Source organism: Rhineura floridana, chromosome 4 (assembly GCF_030035675.1).
Source record: "Rhineura floridana isolate rRhiFlo1 chromosome 4, rRhiFlo1.hap2, whole genome shotgun sequence".
Taxonomy (NCBI): Eukaryota; Metazoa; Chordata; class Lepidosauria; order Squamata; family Rhineuridae; genus Rhineura; species Rhineura floridana.
This window is the reverse complement of record NC_084483.1, coordinates 137,383,943-137,411,901: the sequence shown is the minus strand read 5'-3', so window position 1 is coordinate 137,411,901 and position 27,959 is coordinate 137,383,943. Positions and strand designations below refer to the sequence as shown.

General features: G+C 41.1%; 1 protein-coding gene across 2 annotated transcripts in view; it reads left to right on the top strand.

The window, feature by feature from the left end:
- The first annotated feature begins 7,886 nt into the window (after window positions 1-7,886).
- HEATR1 (HEAT repeat containing 1) overlaps window positions 7,887-27,959 on the top strand; it is a 79,018-nt gene continuing 58,945 nt past the window's right edge. Inside the window, exons 1-14 of one of the 2 annotated variants that reach the window (XM_061624567.1) lie at window positions 7,887-8,008; window positions 13,248-13,400; window positions 14,592-14,808; window positions 15,142-15,283; window positions 16,542-16,643; window positions 17,647-17,787; window positions 18,849-19,060; window positions 20,366-20,499; window positions 20,779-20,887; window positions 21,300-21,410; window positions 22,776-22,893; window positions 24,027-24,134; window positions 25,827-25,922; window positions 27,074-27,168. In XM_061624567.1, the coding sequence (XP_061480551.1) occupies window positions 13,259-13,400; window positions 14,592-14,808; window positions 15,142-15,283; window positions 16,542-16,643; window positions 17,647-17,787; window positions 18,849-19,060; window positions 20,366-20,499; window positions 20,779-20,887; window positions 21,300-21,410; window positions 22,776-22,893; window positions 24,027-24,134; window positions 25,827-25,922; window positions 27,074-27,168 (1,727 nt within the window). In that variant the 5' untranslated portion in view covers window positions 7,887-8,008; window positions 13,248-13,258. The remainder of the gene's footprint in view (window positions 8,009-13,247; window positions 13,401-14,591; window positions 14,809-15,141; window positions 15,284-16,541; window positions 16,644-17,646; window positions 17,788-18,848; window positions 19,061-20,365; window positions 20,500-20,778; window positions 20,888-21,299; window positions 21,411-22,775; window positions 22,894-24,026; window positions 24,135-25,826; window positions 25,923-27,073; window positions 27,169-27,959) is intronic. The other variant, XM_061624566.1, reaches the window with a different exon arrangement.

The window sequence follows — 27,959 nt, the reverse complement described above, 5'->3', positions numbered from 1 at the left end:
CTTCTCACAGAGCCCAATCAAATGACTGTGGGAAAACCCACAAGTAGGAGCTGACCACATGAGCACTCTCCCCTCCTGCAATTTCCAGCAAATGGTATTCAGAACTTGTGTTGTGGGAAACACCGATTCTTGTGTTTCCCACAACAGAAGTAAACTCCCTCCAACCATGCAGAGCATAGACATCATGGCTAGTAGCCACTGATAGCCTTATCCTCCATTAATCTGTCTAATCCGCTTTCAAAGCCATCCAGGTTGGAGGCCAGCGCTGCCTCCTGTGGGAGGGAGTTCCATACCTTAACTATGCACAGCCTGAAGAAGTACTTTCCTTTGTCTGTCCTGATAAAGGATAAAACACACAGGATCCTCCTAGTCACGCTTATAATTTAAAAGAAAGACTCAAGGCCAAGGGAGATGGGAGAGAAGGCAGAGGGAATAAACACAGATAGCATTCTCTTCTACATTATGCACCAACAGAATGAAGATGGTGACTACTTTAGATGCCAACTTTGTGGTCATTAAAAAAAATCTGCAGCAAAATGACTGGGTTAACCAGGCCTAATGCCATATTTTGTTGCATTGCAAAGATTTCTGGATCATGTCTTTTTGTGTGCCCACTGGAAAGCCAGATAATAACAAAAGATAAAGGTATGTCAAGTAACAAGTGAAGGCTTAATTTGAAAAATCAAAGGTTCTCTATGAATTTAACATGTTCAAAAACAACATACCTCTAAAATGAAATTAGATTGGTGCATAATTAGTTAAGTCTTTTGAAAAGTTAATTTCGATATAGAAAAGCTTGGAAATAAACATGGTGATTTGCACAAAAGAACCACATGTGGCAGAATTATTCACAGGCAACTAACATTGTAAACACACTTTTTGAAATAATCATCTTGATTACAGTGGAGCTGATTTTCATGTAAGCACACTTAGGATTGCAGCCTTATTCTGGCAGCCTTATTCTGACAGCCTTAACCATTTAAAAAGATTGCCCCCAAATGATCTGTGAACCAATCTTCCAATGCACTAGAACTGTAGGAGCACCACACAGATTTACAATGTAATACACACAGTGACAGGTGGAAAACTACAAATAGTGCTGGCATACAATTGGAAAAAATGGTGAGATGGATCCAGGATTTTAAAAATGGTTCTGCAAAGGGAATGCAAGAGGAGGGAGGGAGGGAGGAATGGAGAGGGAGAGAAAGGGAGGGCAGGACCTCGAGTTTAGAATAACCTATTACAAATTTTCAGTCACTCATGTGTTTTCAACAGCTTAGCTGCATTTCTATATTTCACATTAGCTTGTTATTATTTCCAGCATAATAAGCAAGGGGGGAAAAACTGGAGTTTTATTGCCACTTTTAAGTCTAAAATATACAGCTACTAAAATATATCTTTTTTTTACGACTGTGCTGTCACTAACTATTTTCAAAGGTGTGTCACATTCTTCAACACTGTGTTAGTCTAGCCTTTGCCAAATTTTGGGTTCCCAGATGTTCCTGGACTGTAATTCTCATCATTTCTGACCATTGGCCATGCTGGCTGGTGCTGATGGGAACTGTTGTCCAACAACATCTGGGGACCCAAAGTTTGGGAAAGGCTGCGTTAGACTCAAACTGTATGGCACAAAATTAGCAGTCTAGATAGTAGCTGACTCTATCACATTGACATCCATAAGGAATCTATCATGCCCAAGGTTGGCTCACACACCAGACATTATGAAAAAATGGAAATGGACTGCCTTCAAGTCGATTCCGACTTATGGCGACCCTGTGAATAGGGATTATGGTAAGCGGTATTCAGAGGTGGTTTACCATTGCCTTCCTCTGAGACTGAGAGGCAGTGACTGGCCCAAGGTCACCCAGTGAGCTTCATGGCTGTGTGGAGATTTGAACCATGGTCTCCCAGGCCGTAGTCCAACACTCTAACCACTAAGCCACACTGGCTCCAACCAGACTTTATACTATATTCCAAAGGATGCCATGCTACCAGTTACCTGACACCACTATCAGAGGGAGCAGCTAGCCACAAATAGGTTATCTCCCTCAGCACTGGCATCTTTGTCCAAGAGAGGGGACAGCTCACGAGTTCATCTATGAAGTCAACCACAATGATGGCCCCTAGAAAACAAACTGGTTGGGTCCCTTCTTGATCTAGAGCAGGGGTGGGAAACATTTTTCGCCTTGTGGGCCAGACTTGACTCACCTATCACCTTGGCTCTTGGGGTGAGGGAGGAGATACTCTGAGCAATAGCAGTATTTTCAAAATTGCTTGGGGCTGCAGTATTTTTAGGGGCCCTAGTGGTCTGTGATCCAAGCCGTGTATCCTAGGAACTATAGCTGAGTGATAGAATACATGCTCTGCATGCTGGTTTAATCCCTGCTATCTCCAATTAAAAGAAGCAAATAGCAGGCGACGGGGAAAGATGTCTGCCTGAAATAGTAGCTGCTGCCAGTCAGAGTGGGTGCTAATGGACAAGAACAACAAATAGTCTGATCTGGTATGGGGCAATTTCTTATGTTTCTATGATCACTAGCACTGTTGCAGAGAATGATGGAATGTCACTCGTGAACATGTGATGCCACCACTCAAGGCAGCAGAATGTCTTGGGCTAGTCTTCCCTCCCATCCCCTGCACTATCCAGCTTTCCATCACACCTTCATTCTGGTGATTTCATCACCCAAGAATCTCTGTTCTCTCACTTATCACTTTTTGCTATTATCCTAGAGTCTAGACTGTCCCCTTCACCTAGAATTTCTTCCCTGAACACAAAGTGGCATCTCTACCTCCGTCTTTTAAATTTACCAGCCATGCATTTTTACAGTCAATTATATTTCAAATGGCTTGACAGCATCCTTTTTTTTTGTTCAGAAACAGGTGTCCAGTATAAACGTGTTGTTAGAAAATGTATTGATGTGCTGCGGTGCTGGCATCGCAGCATGCGAAATGATTTATGGGGTAATCCCAAGGTTAAAATAAGTGGGAGGCATGGTGCGAATTACCTTCTAAATCATCACAGCAGTACAACAACAACACAACAGCCATGCCTGGGGGTTCACTGATCCTCATCCTTCCTGTGAAAGGTGGTACATAAGTTTAATTTGTATTTTAATAATGCCTCTGACAGTACTAGGCAGTAGGCATAAACAGGGCCCAATTTTCCCCCATGTGGGTGAAGTGACTATGATGGAAAAATTCCCATAAGGCATAAGTGAGGCATGCATGAAATGAGGGATGGGGAAGAAATTCGATTCAGTTTCCATTTAAAGCTAAATTTATCACATTCACACTTTCCAAAACAACTTGAGAACCGAAACACAGCCATCCTTCGACATTTGCACGTCTGGATTTTGCGATGCAGTTCTCCAACCAGACAATGTCTACAAAAATGCATGTATTAAAGGGAAATGTGCTTAAAAATAAAATATATTATTGAATATAACATACAAAAATGCATTGTATTAGGAGAAAGAAATTGATTGCAAAATGTGCACATTAGTCAAAGCTGGATACAAAAGTGTGTTTATTAGGAGAAATTTGCACTAAATGCTGAAGAAGTTTTGTGAGGATTTAAAAAAAAATCACAAATTTCTGCAGAAATGTGGAGAACCGAATTTAAGATTGGAAAAATGAAAAACTGAGAGAACCAAAATTGACAGATCTTTCCACCTCGACATGAAATCACGTACTGTTATGGGGAATGGGGGGAGAGCGTACACTTCCCTTGTCCAGCCCTCCCTGTTGCTCACATAACTCAATCAAGAGGAGAATGAGGATTGGATGGGAATGCAAGAGGTGGGCACAGACGTGCCATTTGGGCTAATGCAGTGACCCGCACGCTTACTCAAGGGAAGCAAGTTCTATTATGGGCAACCCTCTACCTGTGTTTGTATGGGAAAAAATGTGGTGGTTTTAATTTCTGGCAGTTCGATCAGGCAATCATGCAAAATGAATGCAATATTTTTTCTTGGCAATCCAGAAATGTTTTTAATAAGAGCTGCAATGTTTCATTGTTTAATTGGTTTAAATATGTAAATAACTATAAAGTTCCCCCAATAAATTGGGAAGAGTATGTGTGCGTCTAAAAACTATAGGTTGCAAGAACTGCTGATGGGGGTAGACAGCCAACAGCGTATCACCCCACTGCTAAAGAACTACACTAGCTACCTATATGCTACTGGGCCAGGTTCAAGTTCCTTGAGTTGATATACAAAGCCCTGAACAACTTGAGTCTAGGATACCTTAAGGACTGCATGAGCCCTTATATTCCAGCCCAATCACTGAAATCATCTGGAGGAGAGCTGTTAGTTGTCCCGTGTTACGGAGGCCCAGCTGGAAGTGAGCCATTTAGTGTGGCCAGTCCCATTCCATGGAACACTTTTCCAGCAGGGATTCAGCAGGTGTCCTTCCTTTTGACTTTCAGTCATTTCTTGAAGACTTTTTTTGCACTGACAGGCCTATGCAGATTTTTAAAATGTATTTGAGAAGCCACTCATATTAATGATTGTTTTCTACTGTTTGAAATGTTTCTATGTTGCTGTACACCACCCTGATGTTCTGCAAGAGGGCAGTATATACAGTAAATGAGCATGCCCTGTGTGTGTGCTTGCTTGAATATGTAAGGTAGCCATACCCACTGGTGTGCAGCCCTTGGGCCAAAAAAGGTCAGCCATTCCTGCCCCATTGTATTTAGCATTTCAGCCTAACAGTGCAATCTTATATATGTCTATTTAGAAGTAAACCCCATTGAACATAAGAGCTCTCTCTGCATAAGGCTCATATAGCCCAATTTCCTGTTCTCACAGTGGCTAATCAACATAAGAAACACTGGCTGCCCATCAGCTACACAGCTAAGTCAAAGTTGCTCATTTTGGTGTATAAAGCTTGGGACAGGTTACCTGAAAGATTGTTTTACCCCTTATATACCCAGTCAGTCACTGCATTCTGCAGGTGAGGGCCTCTGCAGAACCATCTTATCAGGAGGTCTGCTCCACACAACATAGGGTGTGCTCCTTTAGTGTTGTGGCACCTACTCTAAGAATTCCCTCTCCTTAAATATTAGACACCATCTCTGTTGTCTTTTTCATGCCTACTCAAGACCTTCCTCTTTCAACAAGCCTTTTAAGTAGAGACCTTATTCCAGTCTGCATCTGTGTTGGAATTGGATTTTTTTTACGTTTTTAAAGATTTTTTAAAAAGAAAATTTTAAGATGTTTTGTTTTTAAAATGTTTCATAGATTTTTTTACTGTTTTATCGCCTGTTTGCTGCCCTGGCCTCCTTTTCTGGATACAAATTTAATAAATTTTAAAAATATGCCTTATACTGACTCTGACCATCTAGCTCAGTATTGTCTACACTGACTGGCAGCAGCTCTCCATGTTTTCAGAGATGGTACATTCCCAGTCCTATCTGGAGAGGCAGAGAACCAAACCTGGAACTTTCTGTATGCAAACATGTCCAAGATTATACTGTTAATATTAAAACATTTGTGTCAGTGTTACATAATTTAATAAAATCAGCGATATATTGATATGGTATTTTAAATCTTTTTCAACTGTCTTTTAATATGCTGATGACACGCAGCTCTACTTCTCCTTTTGATCTTCTTCAGGTCAGGCTGTCAATGTGCTGAACCGGTGCCTGGCTGCAACAATGGACTGGATGAGGGCTAATAAATTGAGGCTCAATCCAGATAAGACTGAGATGCTGCTAGTGGGTGGTTCTTCCAACCTGTTCTGGATGGGGTTGCACTCCCCCTGAAGGAGCAGGTTCGTAGCCTGGGGGTTCTCCTAGAACCATCTCCGTCACTTGAGGCTCAGGTAGCCTCGGTGGCACAGAGCGCTTTCTACCAACTTTGGTTGGTGGCCCAGCTGCGCCCCTATCTGGACAGGGATAACCTGGCTTCAGTTGTCCATGCTCTGGTAACCTCCAAGTTAGATACTGCAATGCACTCTACATGGGGCTGCCTTTGAAGATGGTTCAGAAACTGCAGCTTGTGCAAAATGAAGCGGCCAGATTGGTAACAGGGACCAGACAGTCCGAACATATAAAACTGATTGTGGCCCGCTTGCATTGGCTGCCTGTACGTTTCCGAGCTCGATTCAAGGTGCTGGTTTTAACCTATAAAGCCTTACACGGCTTGGGACCACAATACCTGATGGAACACCTCTCCCGATACGAACCAACCCATACACCACACTCAACATCTAAGGCCCTCCTCCGGGTGCCTACTCCAAGGGAAGCTGGGAGGGTGGCAACAAGGGAGAGGGCCTTCTCAGTGGTGGCCCCCAAATTATGGAATGATCTTTTTGACAAGGTGCGCCTGGCACCATCACTGTTATTTTTTCGGCGCCAGGTCAAGACTTTCCTTTTCTCCCAGGCATTTTAGCATGTGTTGGGAAAAATTGAGCCCAGGGCCTGAAATAAAAACCTCAGACACTCTAATAAGCACATCCTGAACCAAGCCGTAAGGGTCAACGGGACACAGAGGAGGCAGGGAGCTTAAGCTCTCTGGGCTTCGTCTTTCCCTTGCGTGGGAACCCAGCCTCAGAGGTGCCTGCGAGGCGGCAACATTGTTTTCAGAAGATAACTACATTCTGTTCTACTCTCCTTGCCCTTTACACTCTTTTCACGCCCACATCTTTTTCTAGCAAATTCAGCAAAACAATTCCATAGTTCTCATTAAAATTGTAGCAGTTAGAGTGACCCTTTGTATGTATGTGTTTTCATGTTTATGATCTCTAAGTGTCAATCCAAGCCTCTTCTTCATTGTCTTACTTTAGAATACTGTCATAGTCCTGATTTTCAAAGAAACAACATCCTGACTTTGAAATATAACAAGTGATATGTAACTTTGGCTTGTTATTTTTCGTTTATGTTATGTTATATTCTGCCTGCTAATATTTTTGCTTGAGAAACCTATAAAATGGTAAAACAGATAATAAACAGGGCTCTCTTCCTCACCAGACTGTCGTGTCTGTGTGAGCTTGAGACCCACTTTTTGACCAAGAAGTGTACGTGTGTCTTTACTTGGTATCTGGCTGAACATCCAAAGCAGGTAATTGGAATCCCCATTGCTCGCACTCCTTCCCGGGGTACTGAGGTGAGCAAGCCCACCTTAGGTGGGAACAAAAAGTCACCCTAACAATCGTGTTTTTAAATTGTTTTAAATGTTTAAATTGTGTTTTAAATTGTTTTAAGAGAGCTTCGGCTATGGGGCGGTATATAAATACAATAAATAAATAAATAATAAATAAATATATAATACTGTTTTGGTCTCCACCCTGCCTCCATGAGTTAATATGACTGTATTTTTTCTATTTTGGCAACCGTGAGCAAGCCCAAGCACAATTTTTAGTTAATTTTTATCCCCACCCTACCCTCCCGTTTTGAAACAAAGCTTTGGGACTACGCCTTCAAATGATAATAATAAAATTAATAATAATAAAATTTTATTTCTAGGCCGCCTATCTGGCCGAATTAACGGCCACTCTAGGCGGCGTACATAGACGTACATAGACCACGTATGTGCCTTCTGCTCAAAATACTTCAAAGGCACGCAGAACACAAAATTAAAAACTCCCAAAAAAGTCCCCTCCCAGTGTTTTACAATATAAAGCAAATTAGATGTTTTCAAAGTCTGTGCTCCTCTGCCAACTGAAATATAATATTATCAGCTTTCAGATTTCACGTTAACTAACAACAACAGAAGTAAATCTTTAATTGAACTCCGCGGACCCGAGGCCCTTGCCTAACTTCTCCCTTTGCAGGGGAGCCAGTAAGACGCGCAGCAGGAAGAAGCCTCGCGGTGGCAACAGAGAGCAAAGCAATGAAATCCGCTGGGGCGGGAGAAAGGAAAAGACACCGACTCTGTTATCCTCTAAGGGCGCAAGCGGAATCGCGTGTCCTCTCGCTTGTGCTTCCGGATCACAGGTGAAACATCTGATGAAGCTTCCCACGTGGGAAGAAGAAAAAGAAGAAGCGTGGGGATCGGGAGTATCTGAGGTTAGTCCTTTCCGCATGTGCTCTCGCTTTTTCCGAGCTCATGTCTATTTGTAGGGGTACAACGCTCTGACGAGAAAGGCGGTAGCTTTAGTAATCGTTAAGCGTTGCTCCGTTTCCCTTCTGCACCCCACTGATTCCAGTCTCTCATGCCTTTGGCGAGCCGTGCTTCAAGTCCCATGTTTAGCTTTGTAGCGAGCCCCGTACGCGCACAGATGTAGGGAAAGGGGTTGGCAGTGAGGTTGAAATCCTTCTGGACAGAGATCGTGACGTTTTAATGTTATATTTTATGTACAGTGTTTGATCCATGGTTGGGGCTCCGAAAAGGGGCGCACACTGCATGCAGTGCTGAGCTGTACCTCAATTTTACGCTTGTGTAGTCTGAATAAAGATTTGACTCGAGTTTTCTCCTATGTCAGCGTGTGGGTGTGTCAGCGTGTGTGTCTACAAAGGAGGTATGTAGAAAGTAGAATCCCCCAAGGATTGGTATTGGGACCTGTGCTTTTTAACTTCTTCGTGGAGTTAGGGATGAGCAGTGAGATGGACAGGTTTGCTGATGATACTTAATTGTTCAGGGTTGTTAAAACAAAAGGGATTGTGAAGATCTCGGAAAGGACCTCTCCAAACTGAGCGAATGGGTGGTAAAATGGCAAATGCAGTTCAATGTAAGAAGGTGTAAACTGATGCGCATTGGGGCAAAAAAATCTAAATTTCACTTATACCCTAATGGGGTCTGAACTGGCAGTGACTGACCAGGATCAAGACTTTGGGGTCATAGTGGATAGCTCGATGAAGCGTGCGGCAGCCTTGAAAAAGGTAAACTCCATGCTAGGGATGATTAGGAAAGGTACTGAAAATAAAACTGCTGATATCATAATGCCATTATACAAATCTATGGTGTGACTGCATTTGAAATACTGTGTACGTTTCTGATTGCCTCACCTTAAAAAGGTTATTGTAGAGCTGGAAAAGTTGAAGAAAATGGCAACCAAAATGATCAAGGGGATGGAATTACTCCCCTATGAAGAAAAGTTGTAACATTTGGGGGTTTTTAGTTTAGGGAAAAGATGAATAAAAGGTGACATGGTAGAAGTATATAAAATTATGCGTTGCATGGAGAAAGTGGATAGAGAAAAAAATTTCTCCCTCTCTCGCAACACTAGAATTCGTAGACATCCAATGAAGCTAAATGTTGGAAGATTCAGAACAGACAAAAGAAAGTACTTCTCTATAGTTAAACTATGTAAGTCACTCCCACAAGAGGCAGTGACAGCCACCAGCTTAAATGCGCTTAAAAGAGGATCAGACACATTCATGGAGGCTAAGGCTATCACTGGCTACTAGCTATGATGGCTATGCTTTGCCTCCATGTTTGGAGGTGTATGCTTCCGAATACTAGTTGCTGGAAACTGCAGGAGAGAGTGCTCTTGCACTCTGGTCCTGCTTGCGGGCTTCCCATGGACAACTAGTTGGCCACTGTGAGAACAGGATGCTGCACTAGATAGACCACTGGCCTGTTCCAGCAGGTTCTTACATTCGTATATCCTAATTAATGTATAAATGCCTGATCAGGGGTTTGTGGCTGGACGTGTGAGTTGTCTCGATGTATTGTTTTAAATGTCCCTGTGGCATTTCCTCTGTGATGACAGTCTGATGTGTGCAGGTTATTGCTTGATTAGTGATGAGCTCATCCTTAGTGACAGATGTGCACATATTGCATATACAATTCTAAAACAAAACTAAACCATGGATACAGAACCTCCTGAAGTGAAATACTTCTTCGTGCAACAAATAATTAATTTAAGGAATTTGCTGCCGCAAGATATAGTAATGGCTGCTAGTTTAGAAAGCTTTAAAAGAGATTAGACAGTTTCATGGAGGATAGGACTATGAGTGGATGCTAGTCATGATTATTATTCATTAAAAAAATTATATCCTGCTTTTCACCATCTAGGTCTCAAAGGAGATTACAATAATGATAATATGCAATATGCAAAATTTAAAACAGGAATTAAACCTCAAACTTTTAAAATAAATTTAAATTGATGTCTACCTTCCAGGATAAAATCTTTAGCATCTGCCAGGACTTAGGCTCCAGTGTTATAGCAGGTGAATCAAGTGAGGTATCCAGAGCACAGCCTTTGCAGCTGTGACTTGAACCTGAAGTTCAAGGGGCAGTGAGGGCAGCAAAAAAATATTTTGCTGCCACTATTAGATCATCAATCTGCTGCCCAGCGGAGCTCTTCAGAATTGTCCGGGGGCTATTACACGCTGGCCCCAAGGGCATGATAGAACCATCTGAGGCCCACTGTAATGAATTTGCTAGGCACTTCCAGGATAAAATCTTTAGCATCCGCCAGGACTTAGACTCCAGTGTTATAGCAGGTGAATCAAGTGGGGTATCCAGAGCACAGCCTTGTCCCGACTTCTTGGATGAGTTTCAGTTGGTACAGCTTGAGGATGTTGACAAGGTGCTTGGACAGGTTCGTGCAACCACTTCTGTGCTGGATCCTTGCCCTTCTTGGCTAATAAAAGCTAGCAGGGATGGAACAGCCAGCTGGGCCAGGGAAGTGATTAATGCCTCTCTGCGAGAGAGGGTTGTCCCTGGCTGCCTGAAAGAGGCGGTAGTGAGAACACTCCTGAAGAGACCCTCTCTGGACCCAGAAAATCTTAATAACTGTAGGCGGGTAGCAAATGTTCCATTCCTGGGCAAGGTCCTTGAACGAGTGGTGGCAGGCCAGCTCCAGACACTCTTGGTTGAGACTATGTTGATTCTCCTTGATCTCTCAGGGGCTTTCGATACCATTGACCATGGTATCCTTCTGGGGTGACTGGCAGAGTTGGGAGTGGGAGGGACTGCATGGCAGTGGTTCTGCTCCTACTTGGCAGGTCGTCTCCAGAAGGTGGTGCTTGGGGAACATTGCTCGGCCCCGTGGATTTTCCAGTATGGGGTTCCACAGGGGTCAGTTCTGTCCCCCATGCTGTTCAACATCTACATGAAACCATTGGGTGTGGTCATCCGGGGTTTTGGAGTGTATTGCCATCAGTACGCTGATGACATGCAGCTCTATTTCTCCTTCTCAGGTGAGGCTGTCAATGTGCTAAACTGGTGCCTGGCTGCGACAGTGGACTGGATAAGGGCTAATAAACTGAGGCTGAATCCAGATAAGATTGAGATGCTGTTAGTGGGTGGTTCTTCTGACCGGATGGTGGATGTCCAACCTGTTCTGGATGGGGTTGCACTCCCCCTGAAGGAGCAGGTTTGTAGCTTGGGGGTTCTCCTAGAACCATCTCTGTTACTTGAGGCTCAGGTAGTCCCGGTGGTATGGCGTGCCTTCTACCAACTCCGGCTGGTGGCCCAGCTACATCCCTATCTGGACAGGGATAACCTGGCTTCAGTTGTCTATGCTCTGGTAATCTCCAGGTTAGATTACTGCAATGTGCTCTACGTGGTGCTGCCTTTGAAAATGCTTCGGAAACTGCAGCTTGTGCAAAATGCAGCTGCCAGATTGGTAAGAGGGACCAAACGGTTTGAACATATAAAACCTATTCTGGTCCTCTTGCATTGGCTGCCTGAATGTTTCCGAGCCTGATTCAAGATGCTGGTTTTAACCTATAAAGCCTTACACGGCTTGGGATCACAATACCTGATGGATCGTCTGTCCCGACATGAACCCACCCATTACACTATGCTCAACATCAAAGGTCCTCCTCTGGGTGCCTACTCTGAAGGAAGCTGTGAGACTGGCAACAAGAGAGAGGGCCTTCTCAGTGGTGGTCCCCAAATATGGAATGATCTTTCTGACAAGGTGCGCCTGGTGCCAACACTTATCTTTTCAGCTCCAGGTCAAGACTTTCCTCTTCTCCCAGGCATTTTAACAGCATTTGAATAGCATGTGTTTTAACTTGCCTATCAGTTTAATGGGTTTTAATTTGGTATGGTTTAAATTTGTATACTTGTTTTTAATGTTCTTAATTGTTGTAAACCACCCAGAGAGCTTTGGCTATGGGGCGATATATAAATGCAATAAATAAATAAATACCTGGAGCCTGCAGATTTAGATGTAGAGTACCTCTTGTTACCAGTTTCTGGGGAACCACAGCAGGAAGGGACTTTTGCCTTCATGCCCAGATAATAATGTTCAATGAACACAACAATAAAAAATGTATTATTTATGTAGTGCTTTTCATAAGTGCTCAAGGCATGTTACATACATTCCCTGTGTTTGCATGTCATACTAAACTATTATTTAATAAGATGTGCATGAGCAGGAAAAGCCACAGTGAGCCTTGGGTGTGCATGTTCCCTCAGTCTCCTCTTCTCCTTCTGTATGACCAGCTGGAGGTCTTTGGAAGCTTTTTGTTTTGTTTTCCATTAAAGCGAGCTTGTTGTGTCTAAACAAGGATTGTGGTTTATCTGTAACTCTAGTCAATTTAAACTGGCCAGTTTATTCAATCTGTGGTTTGAAATTGACTTGTTTTGAAACTCAGTGGAATTCTTGATAAACCAGGATCCCTAATCCAGACAAAATTACAATCTAGTTTTAAGGGAAAGTGAGAGGGAAAGCTTCTGAATTTCTTTTCCTTGCTGCACAGGGGCAGAGGTGAGCGTGTGAGTCCAAGGTCACTCTGGCTCCTTTCTGCTTGTATATACGTCACTAAACCATGGGGATCAGGGATCTGTGGCCCTCCAGATGTTGTTGGTGTTCATCTCCACAGTCAGCATGGCCAACGATCAGGGATGATGCGAGTTGTAGTCCAAGAAATATCTGAAAGGCCACAGTTCCCCTGTTCCTGATTTGGTATGATGTGTGACTGTGGTCATTATCTCAGTAATCTTTGCATCAGTGCTACCTACTAAGTTGATAATATCATTGTTACAGAAAGGGAAATAGAATGAAGTGGCTGAAACTGAGAATTAGTGGTTTGTCGAAGGCCACACAGTGAGTTAATGACTGAGCCAAGGTTTGAATTCCTTTGACAACTTCAATTCATGGCATGTGCTCTTAGCTGCTGTGCTGTTTCATTGCTGAATTTTAGTGGGCTCCCATGCCCTTTTATAGCTTACTAGTAAAGTCGATTATATGGTAGCCTTGAGCATAACCCAACATTCGTATAACCTAATCATATGATTTTGTTAATAGCAGATTGGCACAAAACTGGAAAGAGATTCTTCTGATGAATATTGGTTTGTCTAATACTTGCTAGATCTGTGAGAACCTATGATTTTCTTTCCCCACAGGAGTATAAAAAATGACATCCCTTGCCCACCAGCTGAAGCGCCTTGCACTCCCCCAGAATGATCCCAGTCTCTTGTCTCGAAGTGAAGCAGCATCACTGCTGTTTGATTGTAAGGAAGCTGCCAGTATTGACAGGGAGACCTTTTTTGCAATAGGTAAGTGAGGATATTAAGAATATAGTCAAGTGTGGTCAGTGGTCAACAGATCTTGGCTGGCCTACACAACCAGCCAAAATTTGTGCTTATTGCAGATTACTCACCCTTTCTTCCTGTGGGGAGGAACAGGATCTTGCCTCTGATGTTGGCTTAAGCTTTGAAGTTATCAGAAACAGTGATCAGGTGGCTGCCCCTAGGCTTTGGAATTCCCTTCCTAGGGAGGTAAGAATGTCCCCCTCTTTGCAGTCCTTCCGCCGACAAGCAAAGACCTTCCCATTCCAACAAGCCTTTGGAATTGAAGGCTAAGGATAGGGCGTGAAGGGTGCTGCATTGCTAATGTCTATTATATAATTTTTAAACTAGTCTGAACTTTTTTAGCCATATGTGTGTATGGTTTTAATATTGGAAATAGTTTAATCTTATTTTAATGTAGACTTTGTATGTTTTTAATTATATGTATTTTTATCTGGAAGCCGCCATGAGTTCTAGTTTTGGAAAAATGGTGGGGTATAAATAAAGATAATAATAATAATAATTGTTGATTCTCCAAAGCACAGAAATGTGCCTTTCACTTTGAGCTGGGTGAGGCAGCACAAGTGTGTTCACCAAAAGTTCAAGATATCCTCACCACTGGTGAATGCATTTATGGGCTCTGGATAAGATTGGTTGTAAAGTTGCCCTAAAGCACCTGCTGTTCTAAGGGCAAGAAGTTTTTTTTGTGAATTCTTAAGTCCTTGCCATTTGTGTTCTGTGTTGTTACCTATTTTTGCATTCTGTAAGTAGAAAACTTGTGTGTGTGGAATGTGCTATGTGAGGGATTACAATGTAGTTGGTTCTGAGTGATTAAGAGGATAACTGACATGTAGTATGAACCAATCTTGCTTGAAAAGAGGAGTAGAAGTATTATGAAAACAGTATTATTTGTTCCTTGATCCTGTGCAGATAATATCAGAGTAAATTGCTCCAGATTGAAATAGCTCTACAGTGCATCTGCATAGAAAAAGTAACATCTGGCTTTTGCTCCTGGCTAATGTGAATTGGAATCTCTATGTGTGTATTTCCTGGGTCAGACAATGTTTCCTTTGTGTGGTTTCATCGATGGGGACCATTTACATAGAATGAGTTGCCACTGTCTGAACTGGCTCCTAAGAATTATGTGATGTACTGAAAGTATTCTAACATTTTTCATAGGGTGCACTGGGCTAGATGAGCTGATTGGGATTGATCCATCCTTTGAGATGTTTCAGCCAACACTTTTCAGTCAAAAGTCCAAAGTTTTGGAGCGCAGTGTCCAAACTAAAGCAGTAAACCAGCGCCTGGATGAAAATATTTCATTGTTCCTGATTCACTTGTCTCCTTACTTCATGCTTAAACCAGCGCAGAAGTGCCTTGAGTGGCTGATTCACAGGTAATCCATTAATGCATCTCTCAACCTTGTTTATAGTGAACTGCTCAGGTTTCTTGGACAGGTACAGCAGATTGTCTCCTAGCACAAGAAGGCAACCTTCCAGGGCAATGCAAAGAACAGAGGTTCTAGCTTCAGTCTAAATGGGTACACAACTTTCACTTTATTGAGTGTGTTGTTGGGGTTTGTGCCATGCAAATCAGTATCAAGCATTGCACCGTAGTAGATAGCCAGTACTGTGATCCATAACAGCTATTAAGGAATAAGGCTCTTCGACTCAAAAACTCTAATGTCTAATCATGTGGTTGTGTTGTGCTTTTTTGTTGTTGTTGTCAGGTTTCACATTCATCTCTACAACCAGGACAGTTTGATTGGTTGTGTATTGCCCTATCATGAGACTAAATTGTTTGTGCGAGTTATCCAGCTTCTAAAAATTAGTGATCCAACTCAAAGGTGGCATTGGCTGCATCCAATTCAGGTGAAGTAACAAAAGATGAAGCATTAAGAATACATATTGTCATTCATTTATCTGTTATTGTCATAGGAACATAGGAAGTGTATTATACTGAGTCAGACCATTGGTCCATCCAGCTTAGTGCTGTCTTCACTGACTGGCAGTGGCTTTTCAGGTTTTCAGGCAGGGGTCTCTCCCAGCCCTACCTGGAGATGTTAGGGATTGAATATGGGATCTTCTGCATGTAAAACAGAAGCTCTGTCACTGAGCTATAGCCCTTGTTCGTAGCAGTTTGGCATAATTTCATTGATGTGTTTGCACGTAGAACTTCATTGGGAGGTCATACTTGTGTGTTTGCCTTCTTTGCATGTTGACTGTGAGTTTGAGCAAAATAGACATACTAAATTGAATGGCTTGCTTTTCTGGCACCATACTCACAGTTGCCTTTTGGCTGTGTTATTTTTTCCCTGTATACCAGGGACCGCTTCCCTATCTCGATTGTACACTTTCATTACTTTTTCAGTTTTGCTTTCCCAACATTTTACTGCTGTTAACTATACCTTTCAAGACAATAACAGAAGAAACCAGGATTTTTATTATGCCTGCTCAGTTTTCCACTAAATTACTTATTTGTCACTAACAGCACTTTTAATGTATGTTTATTGGGAAGCATAGGCTTTAGTCTTGTACAAAATTTTTGAGAATTATTCCCATTGAACTGAGTGGGTCCTTGAGAGTAAACATATTAATTTATGATACATTTCCCCATCCTTCCTCCAAGGAGCTCAGAGCACCTTACGTGATCATCTCCCCTTCTGCCCGCCCCCCATTTTATTCTCACAACAACCCTTTGAATTTCACTGTTCATGCCCAAGTACACCCAGTGAAATTCATGACTTTGGGGGTTTGAATCTGGGGCTCCCCAGTCCTAGTGCAGCACTCAGACTTGTTTACTCGTGGGGGAAAAAGACCATAGGAACAGGCTGTTCTACCAAGTAAATTGTACTCTTACTTGAGAGTGAACCTCAGGGTATAAACATTATAGCAGCATTGTTCCTCCAAATGTTGTTGGACAGTAATCCCATCAGAGATGAGTGAGATACAGGTTCATGTGACTAGCTGCAGGATTATTCTCATATGATGCAGAGTGCCTTGCGTTTATGATAATGGGAACAACTTACAGTGAGCTTTATTTTCTATGTGGTTTTAAATGTGATAGTTAACAGTTTTAATTTTTTGCCTTTTTCTCCTGATTCTTTCTTTTTTGCCTCCTCAATTGCAGAAACCAGGAGTTCCTCTTGCAAGGGGAACTTTGATTACACACTGCTACAAAGACCTGGGTTTCATGGATTTCATATGCAGTCTAGTGACAAAATCTATAAAGGTAGGTATACTGTTCCAGTGCAATGTCAATTTGATATTCTCCAAATCTGTTTAAATATATACTAGAAGCAAAACAACTATTCCATTCAAGCACTAAAAGGAATTGTGAAAATTATGCTAAATAGGAATTCTTGTGTTGGCGCCCACTTATGCTGGGCATGTCTGAACAATAGTTATATTTAGTGAATTTCACACTATAAAACTATAAAATTATTGTGTTTAGCTGATCCTTCATGATTTATTTTTCTCTTTATAGAAGATATTTCCCTGCTGAATGCATAATTTTAAATAGGATTTTAGCATTCCTTAATGGAAAATGAATATTATTTTTTTATAAAATTAAGAGTTTCTTGGGGCCAGTTCACATGCACACCACCTGGAGATCCTGACATGTGATTGGTCATTAGGGAGGGTATTTGTGCTTCTACCCCATCTTAAATACAAGCAGTAGCATCCCTTTTTGTGGGGTGGAGCCTCCCTCCGGACACTGGCATCACTGCAGATTTACTGGGGCAGGGCACTGGTGAGGTTGGGATTGCACAGGTGCACTGGTGGGAGTTCTGGATTGGCTCTGCTGACATGGCTACACAGCCCTGACCTTGCTACCACCCTGTCCTATTCCAGCCCTGTCCAAGTAACCTGCAGCAATACCATTGTTTGGGAGGACAGCTCCTTGGATCTGCCCTGCCATATGGACAGTTACTGCTTATAAGATCACCACCTACATGCGTTCATGTTCCAGTCCGCACAAACCTACCCCCTCTAAAAGTTACGGGGGGGGAATTCTCACAAATTATAAATATGTGTCACATATTGCCTTGTCATGTTTATAGCCTCCAACTGGACATACAACTCAGTTGGCTGCTTTTATAGCATCTCTGACTGGTAAATATGTGAAGCAGCGAAAAGTTCCTTCATATATACCATGGAAAGCAAATGCTTTCTCCTTTCTTTCTTCTTTCTTTATTTTTTCATTATCTTAAATGTGTTTTCCCCCTCTCTAGGCCTTTTCGCTGCATCCAGGGGGCTTATCACAGATGAGAGTCCTGTTTACATTTTACGCCTCAACAATTGTATCTGCTCTTGGGGCTGCAGCAAGTATAACAGACGCTCTAGTTTCCAAACTGCTTCCTTATATCCAAAAGGTACACGATGACCCAGTTTTCCTCAAAGTGATTAATTTTGCTCTTTTAGCTACCGTTGTTGGTTTTTGGGGAGGTATTTTGTAGTTGGTGGACAGAGACATTCTTTTTTAAAGAAAAACTAGCCACATGTGGAATATTGGTTTTGTGGGGAAAGGCTGCTGATGTCATGAACCACAGATTCACCAGCATTATATGAAAATGATAAATAATGATCCTTAGTCTCTTACATTCTCTCATTTATTTGAATTCTGCAGTGAAATAAATTTATTTTTATAAAGGTAAGTATCTTTTTGTATTGTTATCACTTGAGAGAACAGGCGTTTTAAAAATGTTTTTCCCATTGATATCCCTGTTTGATATATGGAGTATAGGAAGTTATACTGCCTAGTGTGTCCAGGAGACAAGAGGGACTTCAGTGTTGGTTTAAGTTCAGTATTGGTAATGAGAAATGCTGCTGTATTCATTGGCAGTAATCCATTTCCAGTATTCTTTTTCAGGATCCCATGCTTTCTATGTGGATGTTTTATTTCCATAGTTTCAAAAGGATATGCATGAAGAGCAGCTCTCTTCTGAAGGGGAAGCCTGTTTGCACTATTGTTATTACAGAACTGGCAAACCTAATATATAAAATAGCTGCATGAGGGCATAATTTAAACTTTAAAACACTAAATAACCTTAAAATAGCCAGTACATAAAAATAGGCAGCCATGATTAATTGTAAAATCCAAAACAGGCACATAGTTTCCTCAACCTTATTAAAATCATCCCATACAAGCAGTGAACAGGTGTGTCTTCAAGGCCCACTTAAAAACTTTTAAGGGTGGGGCTAAGTTCCACAAATGGGGGGCCACCACTGTGAAAGTCTGCCCCCCCATAATGGCCTGTCCACCATTAAAATTTCATGTGTTCATTGGAGCTGACACACATTTCTGAATCGGGGTAAGCATTGATTTTTTTATAGACCTGTGTATTCCAAAATAATCTCTGTAATGCTCCTTCTAAAGAAATATCCAATGTCCTTAAATAGTCAAAAATATTTTTAATTCCTTTTCTTACCATAGGGTTTAAAGTCGTCACTGGTGGAATACAGAGCAGCAACTTACATGATAATAAGCCAATTGGCTGTGAAAATGACGATGGAAATGTCTCTGGTGCATTCCTTGACATTACAAATCAGCAAGACTTTGACCAAAACACCCTCTCTTATCAAGGAGGGGCTAGGCTGCCTGATTATCCTTCTTCAGAGTCAGAAGGAGGAAGGGCTTGGGAAAAAGTAAGTTTACCCAGATTGATTGGTGGGTTTAACTGTCGGTTACTGAAACAGATTTTGAATATGTTGCATTTACCACAGCTACTTTGTTTTCAGTTTTATAAATGTTACATTCAGGTTGATCATTACTCTATCCAAGCTACTTTTAAATAATACATTCAGAAAAGATTTTTTTTTTTTTGGAAGGACAAATTTGGTGCAGAAGTCTTGGGGTAGTTACAGAAATCTTTTGGCGTTATAGTAGAGTATCCACAGGAGCGGTTGGTAAAAAAAATAAACAATATTTTATTTGAATGGTCCATTGTTGGAGGGGTCATGGGGTCCACACAAATGTTTTGGTATCAGAATATCACAGTCTGTAGGAGTGTGTGAGAGAGAGAATTTTTAATGAACAAATTTTGAGGGGGGCTTTAAACAGCCACAAAAAGCATCATAGCAGGGAAACCATGGGAGCAGCTAATAAACATTTTTATTTTAAAAGATTTTAAAAAAATTAAATGGTGCTTTTTTTTTGGAGGGGGCCACAAAAAACACCTGGAGGTTTCCACATGAAAGAAGCAATGTTGATGATTCCAGATACAAGGACTGAGTTCTCAGTTTTCTAGGAGGCCCAACAAGTAAAATGTGCTAATCAAGAAGTTGGAGGAGCTGCTAGAATGATATAGCCCCGCTGGCAAGTGGGGTTTTAAGAATAGGCAGGAGCAGGACAGGGTAAAATGGAATCACATACCAGCTATATCCTAGAATTGGGCAAAAAAGCAGTTGCAAGCTGATTTGAGCCAGTCAGTTAACTGCTTGGCCTGAGTGTGTGCTTCCTACAGTGTGCAGTAAAACAAGAGCAGCTATTTCCTGGCTCCTCAAAGAAGACCAGCTACCATGAGTCCACACCTAAACTTTGGAAGTGTTCTTCCCTCTGGAGTGCACTGACTGCTGGTAATGGGCCACCTAACTGAGGCCTAACAAATAGGCAACTCATTCTTACCTGAGAATAAGCCCCATTGAACTCAGTGGGACTTACTTTTGAGTTAACAGGTATAGGAATGCCCTGTCATGGACTTCATGAACCTTGGTGTGCCATACACCAGACCTTACAGCTCTCATCAAGATAATGGGAAATAAGGCTTGATCTCTGGAAATGTAAGTCTCATGAAATTGTAATATTTCCTCTTTATCAAACAAAATTTGAGACTTAAACTGCTTTTTTGTTGAGGCTATGTACCTTAATAACAAGTTGTTGACATCTTAGAATTCTTTAAAATGTAAGAGAATAAATGTATTTATGATTGCTTTTGATGTTTTCTTATGCAGGCCATTTACCTATCTATGTAATATTCCCAATGTGATTACCACCCTTCATGAAATTTCAACAGCTCATGATGCCAGTCCAATTTTGCATTACATGTTGCCACACCTTGTTCAGTCGGTTATTTATGGAAACACAGGTATGTTAATGGATGCTCAGTAGTTGCACTCTTAAGTGAGAGGCAGGAGCTTAGGTCTTCAATTTTTTCCCTTTAGAAGCATGATTCCTTGAGTTAAACTGGTAGAGCCAATTAGAATATTGCTTACAGGGGCCTTGGGCAGCATAAGTGTTGCATTATGCTGTCCTGCAGAATTTCATTTGTGTTCCAGCACAGTTTAAGCATAGGAAACTTTTAGATTTAAATGTATTTCTTTCTGAAAGTAGTTACTATCTCTTTATGATATCTTCCTGTTTTCAGAGGTGGACGAGGAATCTGACATAGTTGGATATCAAATCTCTTTAAAACATCTAGAAGCTATACTTACAAATATACCTTTGGAAAAGGATTTGGATCATTTATTGGCCTGGTAAGTTAGCCTCTTCTACTGAGCCAGTTTATTTCATGTCCTTGGTAAGCTGGAGAGCATTAGGCAGATTTTGACTCATTTCAGCTTGTAGTGTAACTTGCCACATTATATTTGTTCTCTGGTCTACATGCACACACATGCGCACACACACACACATGTCCAGAACTTAGAAACTGCAAACATGTTGATATTTCAGTGTTTTAAGTTCCATTGTATTTTTGTGAATAAAAACAGCTATATTGTGCATTCAGATTTGACCTTGAAATAAAAAAGTCCTTTGCATGGAGACTGCCTGTTTTTTAAAAAAGTAATAGTACATAAGGGGGGGAACACTCTATTATTAACTTTTGAAATGTTTTCCCTTTTCTGCTTCTGTAAGGGGATAATTTATTCCTTTTTCATACTATTTCAGTAAATTTCTGGAAGGGTATATTTCGTATGGTGTAGAGTGTGACTCTGATCCTGGCAAAATGGCTGAGATTAATAAAGAGCTACTTCCTCTAATCAGACTTTTTGAAAGAAAGTAAGTAGAGATGTACCATCTATAAAAAGCTCATCATTAAAATATCGCTTGTCAGCAGTCAGAGGTCATAGGGCAGTGAAAGCCGATGTGGCACCTTTTAGATGTTCTTGAACTATAGTCCCATCAGCCCCAGCAAATCCAACTATCAGGGATTTGTCCAACACCTGGAGGGCACAATGTTGCCTACCACTGTCATAGGGCATGGAAATGGTACTATATATAAATCTTGAGTTTCTAACCTAAATAGGTAGATCTTTCTAAAAATTATTTTATATTTAATACCATTTTGCCCTTGTCCAAAAGGCTCATATAGGAGGGTAAGGTGGTTCAAAATCAACAGGATGAATAAAAATAGAATCTTTGTTAAATCTGCCAGGTATCTTTCAGCAGTAAAAACAGTACAGTAGCCTGATGTGTACACTACATTAAGCCATAGTTAAAAGCAAACTATGGCTTAATGTCACTGGTGCAAGCTGCTGAAAAGTTCTCACTTTGCTCCTCCCTGACTCCTGCTGCTGCCACACTAACAGGAAACAAGCTAGAATGGTGGCTTGTTGTGATGTCCAAACCTGGGCTCATGGTTTGTTGTTTGCTTACAACTCTTGGTTTGTTTGAGGGAAAAAGCCATGAGTTTGGGTTAAGACCACTGTGGCTTGTTTCCTGGTGTAATGGCAGGTAGCAAGAACTTTTAAGCAGTGTGCACCAGCATGCTGGTCGTTCACGTTAAACCATAGTTTGCTTTTAAAACTGTGGTTTAATGTGATGCATGAACTGGGCCAGCAAATTAAAAACACATCAGTATGTTCATTGCCCAAAAGGAAGGTCTTAGCTATCCCATACAAGGGCTTTAAGGAGGGAGCAAAACAAATCTCTCTTGGGAGGGAACTTGGATGCGACCACTGACTATGCTGTAATGCTCTAATAGTATTAGGGATTTAATGGTTTGTTAATAAATTGGGTTCTGATTTACAATAAACAGTTCTTTGTTCTGTTAATTTTTTTGCACTAAATTAAGTGTTTAATATAATGGTGGTAACCAAAGCACTTGTTCTGAGAGCGCATGGATTTCCACTTGTACAACGTAATTTCCACCCTCCTCTTCCCAAGTACAGCCTGCACCCTCCCTAAATCTGCTCCAGAAAGTTGGGGGAACCTCCAGAATAGATTTAGTGGGCATATGGAGAGAAGGGAGGAAGTTCCATTGTGCGGTCAAAAATCCTTGCGTTGAAAGAATGAGTTTGTTGAATACCACCCACTGTTTTTATTAATAGCTTGAAAATAATTTTGCCTGCCCTGAAACTCAGCAAAATAATATGCCTTGGAATGTCCCCTAGAATACATTTTCATTTTCTTTGTCTATGGCAGATACTCTATAACACTAGATTTGGTACTGGAGGAATATCTGAAAGATGTTAGAAATCAGAAGGAGCAAGATCTCTTCCACCAGTTTATTTCCCTTTCAGTGAGTGGTGGTAAATATCAGGTAAGTCAAAGATCCTTGAGGCTTCTACTTTTTCTTTCACATAATGCTTTCATAGCAACATTATAGTCAGTGAGAGTAGTACACAAATAAATTCTTCCTGTTTCTTTTTAAAATGAAAGGTGATTGAGTTGCCATGGTTTCTTATCAGTATTGATGAGAACAAGACACTTTCCTCTGTTATTGCTACTATTTTAACCAGTGATATGCTAGGGTACTAACGTTATTTCTCTATATTCTCTATATTCTTCCAGCCTGAATCACAGAAGTTGTAAGATGTCAACAGGCCATATACAGAGCCTAGCCTGGTGCCTTCATTGCCCCTGTGACCACAAAGGTGGCATCTGATTGACTGAGCCTGCCGCCACTTGCTCACTTTGAGGAAGTCATTTAAAATGAAATGGCAGGCAGCTGCAGCCTTGACTAGCAGTGAAGCGTTTCCGCTCATAGTGTGCCACAGTGTGCTGCCACCTGTCTACTATTGCTGGGGAAGGTGGTACTGCTGTGTGGACATGCTTTTTAAAGGGACAGCTGCCCATCCCCACTTTTTCTGTAGTGTGCAGATGCTGGGGAGTGGTGCTTGCATTCTAAGCTAATCTTTCAGTTTGTGCAGTGAAGATCCATGGCGGGCTCCATGTATGAATTGAATGTGTGCTGTGTATGCTTTAGAGACACCTTAGCCATGTGCCAAGTTCTTTGGCTGACCGGTCAATGTGGAGAAAAGTTACTTTCAATAGTGCCTCTCACTTTGTATTCTGGATTATTCATTCCAATTTAGATTTGGGATTTATTTATTTATTTTAGTATATTTGAAGGCTTATCGTTTTTTTTAAAAGTAAACTGAGAAGCGCAGCTAGTATGTCCGTGCTGATAATTGGGTTGTGTTGCCTATCGAATTTTAGTGTCTAAAATGGACACTTAGAAATGATGACAATATTGTAAAGATCAACTATTTGTTAGCAGATTTTAATATTGTTTTGTTTTGAATAAGGATATATACTGCTAACATGGTAACAACTCAGTCCTGTACCTGTCTACTCAGAAGAAAGCCCCACTGAGTTTAGTGGATCTTACTGTCTTCTAAGTGGATATAGACTTGCAGCCTGAGTAATCATAATCTTAATCTGTATTCCTAGTTTCTAGAAGACTCAGATACGTCTCTGCTGCTTAGCCTGAATCATCCACAGCCAGCAGTCAGAATCCTGGCTGTTCAGCATTTGAAAGAAATAATTGAAGCATCAAAGGTTTGTTTGCTTTCATCTCTTTGCTTCTAGCCTTTGAGTTACTGGCGGACTTTTTAAAATTAAGTTCTTACTAATTTAGCAAGCACTGTTGCATGTAGCAACAGAAGTAGGTATTTCTACAGTAACCAAAGGTAAATTCTCAGTATTTATTTTTTATTGAATCTACATTTCATCTTACAAATAACTCTAGGAGACAGTCAAATTTTCATTTTCTTCATGTTGATAAAAAGGTAACATTTACTGAATTGAATCCATAGCATCCATTCCACAAACAAAAGGGCCCTATCTGTTCTCAGAAGAGACCATGATGCAATAAAAGCTCCCTGCTGAATGAAGCTGTAGAAAACATGATTTTCACTTATTCTTTCATCCCACTGAAGCCCTCTGTGCCCCCGCTAGGAATGGAATCCATTGGCAGGTGCTGCTTCAAAAGCATTCTGTTGACCTAACAGGCAGTATTGATTTGAATTTGTTCTTGATCCACTATCTATTGCTTTTACTGTTCTGATTTTTTCCTTCCCCTCAAATCAATATTAATATCAATATTTTGAAAGAAACTGTTGATATTTTGAAAGGTGCTATTAATATTCGCATGCTTCTCCTCTGCTATTGTAGTCTTAGCTTGCTTTCTCCCTGCTTGGAGCTTGGATTATTTTGCAGGGGAAATATGGCACAGAGAGAGAGAGCTGTACTGCTGTGCTGTGAGTAAAATCAATAAAAGAACAGTATAGTCAAGGGAATATTTGAGTGCGGGAAATCTGGTGTCAGGGGAAAGCCACTGAAGTTCAGAGCAAACAGGATCACTCCACAAAGATGGAGAATATGTAGACCATTGAAAAATCTGGTGCTAAACCCAAATTGACCCATCTCTAGCCATCACCCATGCTGCTCCATAGGGTGCCCCAGCTCACACCCCTGGAGTAAATCTTCACAGGGCTGCAGAAGGTAGGAAGTATCAAAATGGCTCTTTCCTCCTCCCCTTGCTCCAGTGCAAGTGGGACTCTTCTGAGTGCAAGTCTGGATCTAATCCATTATATGAATGTCAGCAATAACTGGGATAGGTCATTAAAATCTAGGAGGCTGTCTCAGTCAAACTATTGGTTCATCTAGCTAATTACTGTCTATACTCTCTGGGTTTCAGACAGGCATCTTCCCAAGACCTACCTGGATATGCCAGGGATTGAACCTGGATCCTTCTACACTCAGTACAGATGCTCTTATCACTGAGCTTCCCCACCCAAACTTATTTTCTTCATTAATTTTATGACCTGTTAGCTACTCCCTAATATAGCCTATGAACATCAGCATGAACTTTTTTCCCCACTGGGCCTAGTAACTGGTGAGAGGGAAAGGGGGTTTCTCCTACCCCTTTTCTCTCCCCAGTTATTGTGTGGTGTACATGATGTACAGTCTACATTGCAAGGCTGAGAATGGGAATACAGGAAAGCCGTCAGTTAATTCTAGTTTGTGATTATGTCATTAGATGGTCTGTTGTCATCAGAATGCTACAACTGTGATTCTGTGGACCTTCTGGTCTGTAGTTTGCCACCATAAGTAATGTGTAATTATCTAAATAATATAGTGTCTGCTTCTGAACTGGAATTGGTTTCACTAAAAATACTAGTCCATGTCATTTTAAATGAATTGCATTTTATGCTGTTGATTTCCCATCCTCTTCCTCTTTTTTTTTAGGAGGGCTTTGATGACTCCTTCATAGAAGAAGCCACTTTAGCACGACTTAAGGATGATAATCTAGACGTGATTATGTCATCTCTTGGTACATTGGAGGTAGGCCTTCATCTCTTGAAGGACCAAGATACTCTTGGCATTTAGTACCAGTTAATGAATGCATGGTTAATAATGGCATGCATTTCGGGATGTATTCATTGTATAACATTAACATAGATAGTAACATAGGCTTGGTAATTCTTAGTTTCCTAGCTATTTTTTGGCTGCAGTCCTGTGCCGCCTCATTTGGGAGTGAGCCCCTTGAACTTATGTAGATATGTCTAGGATTATGCAGTAAGTCATTAACGTCTGGGGCAAAATACTAGCGTCCAGACCCATAAGCTATAGCGAAGCAATCATGTTTGTTTAGCGATGGAAACTTTTGGCTGGGAGGCCAGTTGGACCCCAATTGATTTGACTAGTTCATCTCAGTAAGCTGTATCCATATCAACTGGGTAGATTTTTCTAAGGAACACAGGCAGTTCTCAAAATAAATATCCAGATAAGGATTGTGGCTACTGAAATGGAGACTCAGAATGTTCATCAGGAAAGATATAGCATCAAGAAAGATGCAGGTGCAAAGCAGAGACTTCTTTACTGCTTCATTTGATCACTGCCTGTTGAAAGGAGCTTGTGCGTATTTATTTTATTTTAACAAAGTTTTTATATCACTTGAATGTAAAGACTTCTAGGTGGTTTATAAAAAACAAGGGTAGGAGTTGTATGTATTGCGTATGTCAGAACATTAATATTCTTGTACCTGTATGGTGGAAGATGTACAAGTGTTACTTTTGGTGTGGCTCACAAACAGAATTAATAGGTCTGGAATCCTCATTGTGTTCAGGAATTAATATATTTATTTAATTTTCAAGTTATAGGTGTAGTTATCCCCTTAAACTCTCTTTGGCTTTATTAGTTTTACTGGAGACCAATGTTCAAAGCTGTCTTACCACTAAATATAAATGAAAATTAAAGATATATTTCCTTTTCTCTGTCTCATGAGAGACGGGAGTTTAATAATAGTAGTCATAGAATAATCAAGAAATCCTGAGGTTTTCTGTTCAAAAATCGTTTTCCTTGCATATAAAATGCACTTTGTGAAAATAATAGAATTTTCCATGAGATTCTGCGTTAGACCTACACAATTGAAGCATCATATTTTTAATTTTTGTCCATACATATGAATTTTTGTACTGGTTGCTTCATCCTAGACCTTGTTGCTTAGTTTGAAGACTTTTGATGACCAAATTGGCTTCAGTCTGTTATGTCTTTTTGAAAGAGCTGACCTCTCAAAGGATGAAAGATGGTAAGTGTTCCTGTTTACACTTGGATTCTTATTGTGAAATCTTTGCGAAAGGTCTAATACCTTCTCAAATTATTAGCTACTTTACAAATTTCATTTGTTTTCTTTTCCTGTGACCAAGTTATGAGACACATGCTGACTTAGTGGTGTATTCTTCTATGTTTGTTTCTGGCATTGTCGTGTTGAAGGAGGACATATAACTTAGTTCGCATCCAATGGAGGCTTCCATTGACAGAAGAGGAGGAGGAAGTGATTTTTGCTGATTCCTCTCTTTCCCCTGCAGCCTCCTGGAAATCTGCTCTAGGGGACTGAGGAATTCTGTGGAATAGTGTGGGAAGTGGCACTGGTGGCTGCAGGGGGAATCAGCAAAAATTGCCTCCCCATTCTTCCGTTGGTGGGAGCCTCCACTGGAATGAATCAGGTTCAGTTACTCACAAAAATGTGGCAGGATGCTTCCTAACGATAAAACAATATATAAATACATATCTTGAAGCACATAATACAAGGCATTAGGTTTTGGGTTTTAGAGTAAGCCTCCACCGCCACCAATTATGCCGCCCGACCAGATCAGCCACGCAAGGCCTTCTCTCAATCCCACCAACCAAAACAGCTAGGTTGGTGGGTACTAGGGAGAGGGCTTTTTCTGCGGTGGCCCCCACTCTCTGGAACTCCCTCCCGTTTGATCTCCGACATGCCCCTTCCCTGGATGTATTCCGCAAGGCCCTGAAGACGTGGCTATTTCAACAGGCCTTTGAGATCTTTGGGATGGGTTAATCTCCATGATTTTGTCATCT